Source organism: Rhinolophus sinicus, chromosome 12 (genome assembly GCF_057876585.1).
Source record: "Rhinolophus sinicus isolate RSI-liver-muscle chromosome 12, RSI-T2T, whole genome shotgun sequence".
NCBI classification, from domain to species: Eukaryota; Metazoa; Chordata; class Mammalia; order Chiroptera; family Rhinolophidae; genus Rhinolophus; species Rhinolophus sinicus.
In genome coordinates, this window is record NC_142512.1 from 28,325,543 (window position 1) to 28,339,175 (window position 13,633).

General features: G+C 33.2%; 1 protein-coding gene across 1 annotated transcript in view; it reads right to left on the minus strand.

Moving 5' to 3' along the window:
* BRIP1 (BRCA1 interacting DNA helicase 1) overlaps positions 1-13,633 on the minus strand; it is a 153,051-nt gene that overhangs the window by 11,839 nt on the left and 127,579 nt on the right. Inside the window, 1 exon segment of the mRNA XM_019732469.3 lies at positions 2,071-2,183. Within this exon segment, the coding sequence (XP_019588028.3) occupies positions 2,071-2,183 (113 nt within the window).

Here is a 13,633-nt window from a genome sequence, read left to right on the forward strand (position 1 = left end):
AGGCGTGAAAAGTGGCCTGAGGCTCAGTAGGAACAGGAAATCAAGATGGAGAGATAAAGAAACACAAGGGAATGGCATGGCAATGTGGTTTTGGCTATTGCATGTTGGAGCGGTGGTCAGATTGGGAACTTTTGGTATTCATAAAAAAAGAGGATTTTTAACATGGAGAGGGTGTAGAAATGTGAACTCAATATTTTGACTTTGAAAATTTGTTTTTGGTTCCATTGACCCTGTCTGGCAGAAAGGGCTCTCTCTGGCATTGAAATGATGGAAGAAATACTTTACATTATTACAACCTGAAAATATTTCCAAAGTACAGGGATAGGCTGGCTCTACACTACCACAGAAAGCTTTTACTAAAGTGGCAGTGGCACTTAATTCTTGTGAAGATAGTTCTTGCGGACCTGTGTCCTTGTACAGGATCTTAGGTCCTCAACAAAGTATTTATAGCAATATACTCTGAAGACCATCAGGCTAGATCTGAGAGGGCTATAATGCCCTCTGAATGTGTAGCGATGGAGAAACAGGCTCCCCCATGCTGAAACAGGTTAGTGGCTGACTGACTCGGATATAATCTATGTGTTCTAAACTGAGGTGCTGTGAGTATGAGGGAATCGATTGTCAAGCCCCGCAGATATAGCTCCCATCAGAGAAAAAAAAAATTCCTCCTGAACCATGTATTATTCCATTTCTTACAGGAAAGCTCCACTATAATCTTATGGGTTCATAAGCTGTCCATCATTGACTGAAATGTCGTTGTGTGATACATGACTACTTTGGCTTCAAATGGTTTCTTGAAATTCAAGACATTGCTTATATGAAAAGGAAAAATAATCAACCGAGGTAAGAATATTTATTTTCCTGAAGTGAAGCACAGTGTAACTAAGTCAATAATTTTAAATGTATATTTAGGCTCCCCTAAAAACTATTTGCTAAATATTAAAACTCAAAGGAAACAAAACAAAACAGGCCAATTAACAGGGAGAGACAAAGTAAGCAGATGAAATGCTTTAAGAACAATTTGCAGTGCAACTTGATGCCAAGCACCAATGGAATTTCTAGGCAGAGAAGGGCAACAGCTTAACCATATTAGATGAACCATAAAACTGACTCATTCAGTTTGAGGAGAAACACCTACAGAATACCAATCTCAAATGATGGGGAGGAAAGCAGGTGATGTGTTCTGGGATTTATATCCAGCTATTGCAGTTCTATGTCATCAGCTATATGTAAATCTGAATTCAAATGCAATCTGGTCTGCTTATGTGTAAATGGGCTAATGTGAGTGAACAAAATACAGGAGGAAAATCTAAATTTTGAATTGGTCAGATACTGGTTAGCTGTGGGTCTTCTGACTGAACTGAAAATATGTCAAATGGTCGTTTTCATGATTTTACTCTTAACCTATGTTCTTTTATTTGAGTTATTGGAATGCCTTACAGCCTCAAAGGAAAAATTGTTAAATGGTTAAACTAACTAAAATTTCATAGAGAATATAAAATATTAAATTAGATTAAAAATCTAATTGTAGTGTTTATAAATTAAACATTTGTATCATATAATATGAAATTATGATATAAAACATTGATTTAAAAACTACTTCCACAAAGTACAAAACCTTAGAAAAAGGAGTATCATAATTAAATTTTATTGTTGGTGTTAATTCTTTAGTGTCACAAGCATGGTTTGTTTTAACCATCTTGAATGGTTTGTTTTTTACCCATAAAATCACCATCTGAGTTCTGATAATCATAGATAAATTTTTATTGTTTGAAGGTAAGCCTCTATAAACATTTACTGAGCACCTTTGAGTGGCATTTGTTTGACCAATCAAAAATTTTCTTTAAACTTTAGCAATTTTGACTTTTATTTTTGAGTTTCATTCATTCCATTCTTTTCAATTTTCACTTGTGACATCTATCATTGAACATATACCAGTTCCCAGGGTTCTAGTGAAATAAAATTCTATCAAATTTATTATAAGGAGTAAAGTAGCAAGACTAGATCTACATATAGCCTTGATCACAGATAATATTATAGTAATATTACATTAAATTTCACTCCACTTACCTACCCAGGGCCTGGTTTAATGCCCTGTATGCTTGAATTTCATACCATTGACGACCAGGTAAAAGACCTCTCAATTCTGAATGCTGGTCATTATATTGTCTCTTTAGATTAACCTAATAATTTAAAAAATATATTAAAAATATAGTAGATAATTAAAGCTCATTAAAAAAACCCATATTAACTTTTAATATCAAACATCATTTTATTAAGGTAGAGAGATTTTGTTTTGCAGTACTAAATTTGTTTCAGTTCATTTAAAACAATTCTACTCATCCTAACATTCCCTGAAATCCTATATGTACACAATTAATTGGCTTTGTGGTGCTGTCAATCAGTTGCATTGAGAAATAATTTACATAATATAAAATTCACAAACTTTCACTATACATGGAGATAAGTTCTGGTAAATACAGTCATATAATCACAATCAGAATGGAGAATATTTTTAGCATCCGAAAAACTTCCCTTCTGTCCCTCCCTTTTCAGTTAATCTTCTTCACTGCTGACCCTGTTTACCAATGATCTGCTTTCTGTTTTGCCTTTTCAAGAATTCCATGTAAAAGTCACACGGTATGTAACTGTTTCTGTCTTTTGTCGTTTAGCACAATGATTTTGGAATTTATTCATGTTGAAAAGTGCATCAGAAGTTCATTCTTTTAAGTTTATGCAGTCTGATAATCTCTGCTTTTTAACGGGGATGTCTAGACCGTTCACATTTAATGTAATTATTGTTACAATGTGGCATAAATCCACAGCGACAGAATCCACATTCTTCTCAAGTGCACATGAAGATTATATGTTGAGCCACAAAACAAGTCTTAAGAAATTTAAGAAGATTGGAATCAGATCAAGTATATTTTTCAACCACAATAGTATGAAATTAGAAATCAATAACATGAGGAAAACTGGAATATTCACAAATATGTGGAAACTAACACACACCTGAACAACCAATGAGTCAAAGAAAAAAATCAAAAGAAAGTGAAAAAATAAAGATCTCAAATAAACTAACTTTAAACCTTAAGAAACTAGAAAAAGAAAAGCAAACTATGTCAAAGTTATCAGAAGGAAACTAAGATGAGAGCAGAAACAAATAAAATAGAGACTAGAAAAATCAATAAAATTCAGTTGATTTTTTAAAAAAGATAAACAAAACATCATTTTTTGCTAACCAAGTTAAAAAAAACACTTTAAATTATAAATGAAAAGAGTAAACCAAGTAAAAAATAAAACACTCAAATAAAATTATAAATGAAAGAGTAGATTAAAACTCATACTACAGAAATACAAAGGATCATAAGAGACTACTATGAACAATTATATGCCAAAAAATTAATAACCTAGAAATGGATAAACTCCTAGAAACATACAACTAACTAAATGTTGCCATTTAGTTGTCATTTAAACCAAACGACTATTTGATGAAGAAATAGAAGATCTGAACACACCTAAAACAAGTAAAGAGATTGAAGCAATAATTTAAAAATCCCACAACAAAGAAAAGCCCAGGACCAGATGGCTTCATTGGTGGTCGGTCTACCAAGCATTTAAGGAAGAATTAACACTAATGCTTCTCAAATGCTTCTGAAATATTGGAGAAGAGAGAATACTTCCAAACTCATTTTAAGGCAGCACTACTCTCATACCATAGTACAAGGTATGATAAAAAAATACGGTGAATGTTTAAATTTTTAAAAAAAATTATTACAGTAAAAGACACATTACCATTAATCCCCCTCAAAATACTCTCCCTCATTTCAAACACACTTATTCCATCATTCTTGCCACTTTCTGAAGCAGTTCTGGAAGTCCTCTTTCGTACGTATCTTTAGTTGCACTGTTGTGACTGCCTTAATGTCCAGACTTGATTCAAAATATTTACCTTTCATGGTAATTTTGACTTTGGGGAAAAGCCAGAAGTCGCACGGTGCCAGATTTGGTGAATAAGGTGGATGAGGACACACCGTAATGTTTTTATTTGACAGAAATTGCCATATAACAAAAGCAATGTGTGACACGGAACCTTTCTGTTGAGATCAGAAAATATGGTGAATGCTATTGCTGAGTGCCATCCAACAGAAAGGCAGGGATCTTCAATACCGGGAGCGGTGTGTCAAACCTTAGTAACAGTGTGTGACAAGTTTCAACTTGGTCGGTGTAGTCAGTTGAGTGTGAGCTACAGTTGAGAGAAGGTGTGTTTTAAAGTGTGCCGTAAATCATCCTCCATCATGCCAACACTCTGTGTCTCACATCGCTTCTGGTATACGGCAATTTCTGTCAAATAAAAACATTATGCTGTGTCCACATCCACCTTATTCATGGGATCTGGCACCGTGCAACTTCTGGCTCTTCCATAAGGTCAAAATGATTCAGGACAACAAGGCAGCCATGACAGTGCAACTAAAGACACTCATGAAAGAGGACTTCCAAACTGCTTCAGAAAGTGGCAAGAACGATGGGATAATTGTGTTCGAAGCGAGGGAGAGTATTTTGAGGAGGATTAATGGCAATGTGTCTTTTACTGTAATAAAATTTTTAATTTCAACATTCACCATATTTTTTTATCACAGCTCGTGTAAGGACACTACAAAATAAAATTATGGGCCAATACTCCTGATAGACACAGTTCCAAAAATCCTGAACAAAATACCAGCAAACTAAATTCAATAGCACATTAAAAGAATCATATGCTGTGATGAAATTGGATTTATCCCTAGAATGCAAGATTGGTTCAACACACAAAAATCAATAAATATAATACACATTAACAGAATAAAGGATAAAAATCATATAATCATTTCAACAGATGCAGAAAAAGCATTTGACAAATTCAACACCATTTTATAATAAAAACTCTCAACAAATTAGGTATGGAAGGAATGTCTTTCAATATAATAAAGGTGATGTAGACAAGTCCAAAGATAGCATCATAGTTGATACTGAAGAGCTGAAAGCCCTTCCTCTATGATCAGGAACAGGACAAAGGTGCCCAATATCACCACTTCTATTCAACAAAACTGAAAGTCCTAGCCAGAACAATTAAAATTTAAAAAGTAATCAAAGGCATCCAAACCAGAAAGGAAGAAGTAAAATTATCTGTTTGCAGATACTACGATCTTATGTGTATTGGAGAGGCTGTGGGGAAACAAAAACCCTTGTACACTGCTGGTGGGAATGTAAATTGGTACAACCACTATGGAAAACAGTATGGAGGTTCCTCAAAAAATTAAGAATAGAACTACCGTATGATCCAGCAATCTCTCTTCTTGGTATCTACCCAAAAATTTGAAAACATTTATTGGTAAAGATATGTATATCTCTATGTTCACTGCAGCATTATTCATGGTAGCCAAGACATGGAAATAACCCAAGTGTCCTTCAATGGATGACTGAATATAGAAGATGTGGTACATATACACAATGGAGTATTACTCAGCTATAAGATGAAATACTGCCATTTGTAACAACATGGGTGGATTCTAAGAATTTCACGCTAAGTAAAATAAGTCAGATAGAAAAGGATAAGAACCATATGATTTCACTCATATGTGGGACATAAAACACAACAGATGAACAACAAAACAAATAAAACCTCATTGACACAGACAACAGAATGGTGGTTACCAGAGGGGAAGAGACTGGGGGAGGTTGGAGATGGTAAAGGGGGTCAAATATATGGTAATGGAAGGAGAATAAACTTTGGGTGGTAAGCACACAAACAGGCAGATGATATATTAGAGAACTGTACACTTGAAACTTATATACCCTGTTTCCCCGAAAATAAGACCTAGCCGGACCATCAGCTCTAATGCGTCTTTTGGAGCAAAAATTAATGTAAGACCCAGTTCTGATGGTCCGGCTAGGTCTTATTTTCGGGGAAACACGGTAATCTTGGACCTTAAGTGTTGATACCACACACTTATTAACCAATGTCACCCAGATAAATTGAATTTAAAAAATGAGCAGAGGACCTGAACAGACATTTCTCTGAAGAAGACATACAAATAGCCAATGGGTATAAGCAAAGGTGTTTAACATAACTAATCAACAGGGAAATGAAAATTAAAACCACAATGAGATATGAGCTCACACCTGCTGGATGGCAATTATAAAAAAGACAAGAGATAACAAGGATCTAGAGTAAAGGCAACCCTTGTACATTGTTGGTGGGAATGTAAATTGGTAGAGATATTATGGAAAACAGTATGGAGGTTCTTCAAAGAATTAAAAATAGAACTACCATATAATCCAGAAATCCCACTTCTGGGTATATATCCAAAAGAAATAAAATCACTATCTTGAAGAGATGTGTGCACCCTGATGTTCACTGGAGGATTATTTACATAGCTAAGATATGGAAACAAACCAAGTGTCCATTGATGAATGAATAAAGAAAATGCAGTATGTAATACACAAGGTCAGACAGTTAAGTTCGCGAACTCATCCTAGATAAAAGTACTACAGACCTCATTGCTGAATATCACTACGGTCACCTTCAAAGTACTCCCCTTGGGAAGCTATGCACCAATGCCAGAGCCTAGTCCACCCTACAAAGCAATTTTGGGACTCTCTTTCTGAAATGCCATGAGAGATGTCATCGTATTACCCTTGAAATCCTGAATGTCATCAAAATATCTTCCTTTCAATATTTCTTTTATCTTCGGGTAAAGAAAGAAGTCATTGGGGGCCAGATCAGGTGAGTAGGGAGAGTGTTCCAGTACAGTTATTTGTTTACTAGCTAAAAACTCCCTTCACACACAGTGCCATGTGAGCTGGTGCATTGTCGTGATGCAAGAGCCATGAATCGTTGGCGAAAAGTTCAGGTTGTCTAACTTTTTCATGCAGCCTTTTCAGCACTTCCAAATAGTAAACTTGGTTAACTGTTTGTCCAATTGGTACAAATTCATAATGAATAATCCCTCTGATATCAAAAAAGGTTAGCAACATCATTGCAACAAGTTCGCAAACTTAATCGTCACACCTCGTATATACACATATAATAGAATATTAGCATGGATGAATGTGCAGAACATTATGCTAAGTGAAATAGCCTGACACTGAGAGAAATACAACCATGATCTCACTTGTATGTGTAATCTAAAAATGTCAAACTCATTGAACCCAAGAGTAGAATGGTGGTTGGCAGCAGGAGATGGCAGGGAAGCTGGAGGAAATGGGAGAGGTTGGTCAAAGAGTACAAACTTTCAATTAGAAGATGAACAAGCTCTGGAAATCAAATGTACAGCATGGTGACTTGTGTCAATAATAATAATGTATTGTATACTCAAAATTTGCTAAGATAGTAGACCTTAAGTGTTGATACCACACACTGAAAAAACAGAAACCATGTTAGGTAATGGATGTGTTAATTACTACCTGAGGGTAGTTGTTTTACAACGCGTAAGTGTATCAAGTCATCATCTTTTATACCTTAAATATCTACTTTTTTTTTTCAATTATACTTCAAAAAAACGGAGAGAAAAAAAAAGAGGTCCATATAATGCCGTGGTCAACTTTCCACTGGCCTTGATACTGATCTTGGAAAGCTGGACCTCTCACCTCCTGCTTAAAAACTTTTCATGGCCCCAAACCACGATAAATAACATTGAAATGAACAACTGGAGAAAAAGTTTTGTTATCTAATATACAATGAGCTCATACATAATAGCAAAATCTGAGCTACGAAAGAGAAAAGTGAGTAATGTCTGTGAGAAAATAAGTCATCAAAGATGAATGATAAATGACTGGTAACCCACATGAAAAGATGCTTAACTTTAGTAGTAAACCAGGAAATGCAAATTTAACAATCTCATTGTTTTTATTTGTGGAATACTGACAAATATTTACCAAATGTGCTTATATTTTCCCACAAGAACAGACAGATAATATGTACAAGGATATTTATTGCATCTTTGTTTGTATTGACAATAGGAAACAGCCTAAATGCCCATCAGATGGAGCAATTAAACATACTACATTTATTCTGAGATAATTATTGGGTTATCAAATGAAAATAAATTTATGTTTTGACATAGAGATTTAGCCAAGATATATATGTATTTTAAGTAAAAACACATACACACACAACCATGTATCATGTTGGGAATAAGGACCACAATTTAGAGCAATACTAATTATAAACCAGCCCCCCAAAAGACTTAAACCAAATCCTGACATGAACCACAGGGAAGACAGAGTTTAAAGATTGTGTATTTTGAGCTTTTCCAAGATCTCCTCTTACAAATTATTAAATTGTGCCCATATGCGTTGAAGATGATCAGCTACTAATTGATCTGCCTACAAAAAACCAAAAATCAATATTCTTCAGAGAATAATAGAATCCAAAATTGCTATTAATATACCATCTATAATGTCCACTATACAATAAAAATTATTAGAAAAATGTGATTCATAATCAAGGAAAAAAGTTAATAGAAAAAAATTAATAGTTAATAGGAACCAATCTAGAAAGGGCAGAGTTATTGGAATTAGCAAAGACTTTAAAGCAGCTGTTATAAATATATTTAAATAACTTTAAAACATATGGTTTAATGAATGAATTTTGGGGGATCTCAGCAGAGAAGTAGAAACTATAAAAAAGACCCAGATGGAAATTCTACACCTTAAAAATACAGTAACTGAAATAAAAATTCATTGGATGGCTTAACAGCAGATTGGAGAAGGCAGAAGAATTAGCTAGCAAATCTTAATATACAGATCAATAAAAGCAATGAAACACATCAATGGGAGCAAAATAACTTCATACTCACCGAAGACACTGGTATAAAAGAATCAAGCATATGAAAGCAGTCAGTAATGATCTAAGCAAATTTAAAAGTCAGGGTTGAAACAGTACTAATGCATTTGATATGATAGTGCCTCAAAGCCTCCACTATTAAAGGATATCAAGAATCTCTCACTTTTCTGAGTGATTGAATCTACATTCATTTTTCCATCTAGATACTAACAACACAGGGAGACTGTGTTAAATTAAACTTCTATTTCTTTGTTGAAAAAGAAATAATAAATTCTGCTGTCTTGTCATCGAATTTGATATTATAATCATATTCCTTATCAAAGAGACTCAGAATTACAGGGCAGAAAACTACATTCCTATTAAAAGCAGTGTCACATAAAGGGTACCACATACCCAGCCTTCATCTGGTCTTCATAAAATTACATAGTCCCAAGAGTGAACTACTTTTATACGAGGTCAGAACGTATGGTATACACAATTCAGACCTATTCAAATTTATAAGTTAATGAGTTTTTTCCTGTAAAAAGTAAAATGCAAGTTCTGAGCGAAAGGAAATTAAGTATTATGATTTTAATTTTTTACACACTAATTGAATGAAAAAAGGGAGTAATATTTTAAGCAGCTCTCAAAATGCTAGAGTCAAGCATCCCTCAATAAAGCTTTAAAAAAGGAGCCTAAATTAAAAAGAATGCTGTAGAAATATTAAAAATATAATATTTGAAATAAAAAATTGATACAATGAGAAGAAGAAATTTTTGGTAGCTTAAAGAAACACTCAAATTCAGTTCCATATTTACAGTTTTGGCTGTGTTGCAAGGCATCTGTAATAGGCACTAGAAATACAAAAATGACTTAAAACTATTTTCAGCCTAGCAAGAGCTTACAAGGAACAGAAAAATAATATGAGTACAAATAACCATCAAATAAATATAAGTGTTAACTTTGATTACAGTATATAGAAGTAAGGACTTGAAGAATGAAGACATGGTATGAATTTGGTGCAAGAGTAATGAGGGTCTTACATGGAAAGACAAAGGGAATGGAAAAGAGGCCCAGTTTGTAACACACTGTGGAGCTAAAGAACTTAAGTGACAAAGTAGATGTGGGGCTTACTAAAGAGGGCTTATAACAGTCAAAAATGACTCCAAAGTTTACAGCCACCGAGAGAAGCAGTCTAGTAATCCACCAAGAAAAGACAAGAAGAGAAGTTTAAGGAAGAAGATAATTTGGGTTAATCTATGTAAAAGAAATAATTTATAAACCGAGAACAGAAATTGACAATGAGCTAGCTAAACAGAAAGTCAACAATGGAAAAGTTGGGAACCAAAGATCTTATTAATAAATGATAATAATATCTATTGAGCTCCTATAATGCTCATGCACAGTGCAGTGCTTACTACATATTATTATCTCATTAAATCCTCACAAAAATCTTAAGAGGTAGATATTATTACTGCATTTTACAGATTAGAAAAATAAGGTTTAAAAGATTAAGTGGCATGTTGAACATCACCCAGCCTGTAAGGCGTAGAGCTGGAATTTAATCTGGGTCCATTTCCAGCACTTACTCTCTTAAGAATGAAAATCTAGAGTCAAGACATTATATAGCTTCTCCGAGTGATCTTAAGTAAGTTCTGTTATGGCTTACTTTTCACATTTGAAAATAGAATGAGTAAGGAAATCTAATTAAAATAAAATAAAAAATGGTTCTCGAATTCAATGACAGCAATTTATTCACCTATAGCAAACTGCTAGTAAAATCACAGAAATTGACTACAATTCCTAACAACTAGTTAAACCAATGAGAAACAGAATTGCTCCTTTCAGTGAGTCAGCTTTTAACGATCCCGTATGTAGTATTCCCTGGCAAGTATATAAAATAGTATGTTTTTGTAGTACAAGCCTAACTAAAGGTACAAGAGTTATTTTCTGGGAAAAAATTTTGGATTTTGACGATAAGTTAACAACTTATAGTTCTAAAGAAGTTGTAGAACTACTCAAGAAAAAACAAAGTCTCCTATAATACTATTAATCTTTTTACACAAAGGACATGCTTTAAGAGAGAAAAAAGTGCATTTCTGACAAGTAGCTTCCAAATTGGTAACAAATTTTATTTCATATCCCCTCACAAGAACCTGTCAAATTTCTAAATTAAAACTTTATAAACTAAAATATAAGGAAAATTAACTTTAAGTATCACAGACTGTGCTTTTAAAAGTAATATAAATAGGGTGGGGGGGTGGGGGGAGATGAGGGTAAGGGGGATCGAATATATGGTGATGGAAGGAGAACTGACTCTGGGTGATGAACACACAATGGGATTTATAGATGATGTAATACAGAATTGTACACCTAAAATCTATGTAATTTTACTAACAATTGTCACCCCAATAAATTTAATTTAAAAAAAAACACCATATAAATTAAAAGAATGCTAAAGATAAATACAAAAAAAGTAATATAAATAGTAAATAATATTTTTAAAATATTGTAGAGAAAAAATACTTTAAAAATTCTGTCCAACTGGGAAAAATATAAATTTCCCCCCTATCTCTGAAAATGTAACTAAGCAGTTTCTCTATATTCTTTAACAGTATTCCATCCCAGCTAATGTGAATGTGGACATTTATTCTTTGTCAGATATAATAGCTTAAGGGTTTTCAAATTTTCCAACACCATATCCAAATACTTTATAATGATCATTCTGCCAATGACAATTGTTGCTCTAGAAAGTATTACAAATAAAATATTTAGAGACAATGTAGCAACTATTAGATTAAATAAACAAAATTATCTTTCCTTGGTCTTTTATTTTTCATTAAAATGAATTAATTTTTATATATGACTATATTATTTCCATTTCTTGTAAATTTTCAAATACTCTTTATAATCCAAATGGCTTTTAAAGCACGGCCAATATTTTACCTAGAGAAATTATTTTAGGTGAGAAGAAAAATAAACGTTTGAAAGTAGATATATATAAAGGTTAACTCTGAAATATTTCTTAGTATTTAAAAATTTTTATTAAAGATTTTTAAAAAATAATAAAAAATTATCTCTGGAGAAATGTATTTAATTAGGGAAAGCAAAACTAAGGGTTTGGAAAAGTAGGAAGCCAGTACACCTCTTTTTAATGACACCAGAATCTATTTCATTGTACACTTAGGAATTATCAAGCACAAAAATCAATGCCCAATTTAAAATGACACAAAGCATACGTGAAAAAGCCAGTTTCTCCTGCCAGCAAACAGCCTACATGTTAAGTAAACCAAAGGCTGGAAGGGATTAGTTGAAATGTCAAAAGACAACCTTTTACTTTTACCTGCTCATCCTTATACACACATTCTCATCCCTTAGGCATGCTTTCCAAACAAATAGTTTCAATGTGCAGCAGCAAAAGGCCCATGGCAAGCTCTGCCATCTTGTAACTGTCAAAGAGATTAGTCTTTGATCTATTTGGGAGGTCATGTCCACATTCACATTAGCTATACAGTTTAACAATATTATACCTGTTGACCAATGCTTCTTTAATGCCTAACGAGACAGGCATTTTATATTATGGAAGTTAACTGTGAATGTTTTTTTCTAAGTTTTGACAGAAAGTAAACACCATAAACTGAGCTCAAGCGTGGTTTGGAAAAATGATCTTTTAGACCAGTTAACATTACTTTTCAAATATATTTTACAAGGCTTTCTCAAAATAGACAGCTATATTTAATTGTACACTCTGGAAGGAGTTTAAACCAATTGGTGCCCATCCCCAATAGACTGGTGTATGTATAGTTTTGGAGTGTGTGAACAGCAGAGAGACGGTAAATTATTTTATCAGAGGTTGCAAACTGAAGGCCCAAAGTTTGTTTTGTGTGGCCCTTACTGTAGCTTAAAACAATCTGAACTATTTGCCAACCCTCAACTAGCTCACTTATTTAAATAATCTGTTTCATTTCTGTAATGGCTTGAGTTTGTAACCCATTGCTTCAGATGTTGCATTAATTCATAAAACATTTTTTTCGTAACTGCAGTTCAAAGTTCACACAAAATGAAAAACACCCTCAAAATGGTAGATTCTAGACAACTGAAAATATTTCTGCATTAAAAGCTAACTTGATACAAGTAGAGATGAGATCCTGAATAGCAAAGATAGACAATCAAGACTGAAGTGGTACTTAGAGAGTTACACAGAAATACCCATATAATATCCGGGCAGCAGTTATATGATTTTGAATTCCAATTTTACCATTACATTATAATACACTTGAGATCAAACAATAATTTCCTGAAGTCCTCCAATGACTCGGTTTTACTAGGGCAGTGTTTAAGTAGTATACTACTGATAGCAGTAGTATATGTAAAGTAACCAAAAACATTATGCTGTATATATCAACAAGAAATTTAAGTCACAATTTTGAACATTAGATTATTTTTTCAACCTAGACAAACCCTTAAATAGCTCTGTTCAAGAGTAGTGTTTTATTAAGTAGCTTCTAAAGAAATAAATGGTATAATAAACATGAGGTGGGACTATAAATGCATCTCTTTACTACTTCCTCTTTTGAAAGAAGGTGGAATTTATCCCAATTCATACAAATATGTATTATGGTTTCAGTAATAAATGCCTTCCTAAAAGCAATCAACATAGGCAGACCATATATATATATATATATATATATATATATATATATATATATATATATATTCTTGTATGTAAGCTTTACCACAAAACTTTAAGCCTCAAAATAAGACTAAGAACAAACAATCAGCTAAACTTACTAATTAAAAATATTTAGAAAACTTTGCCTCAAAAAA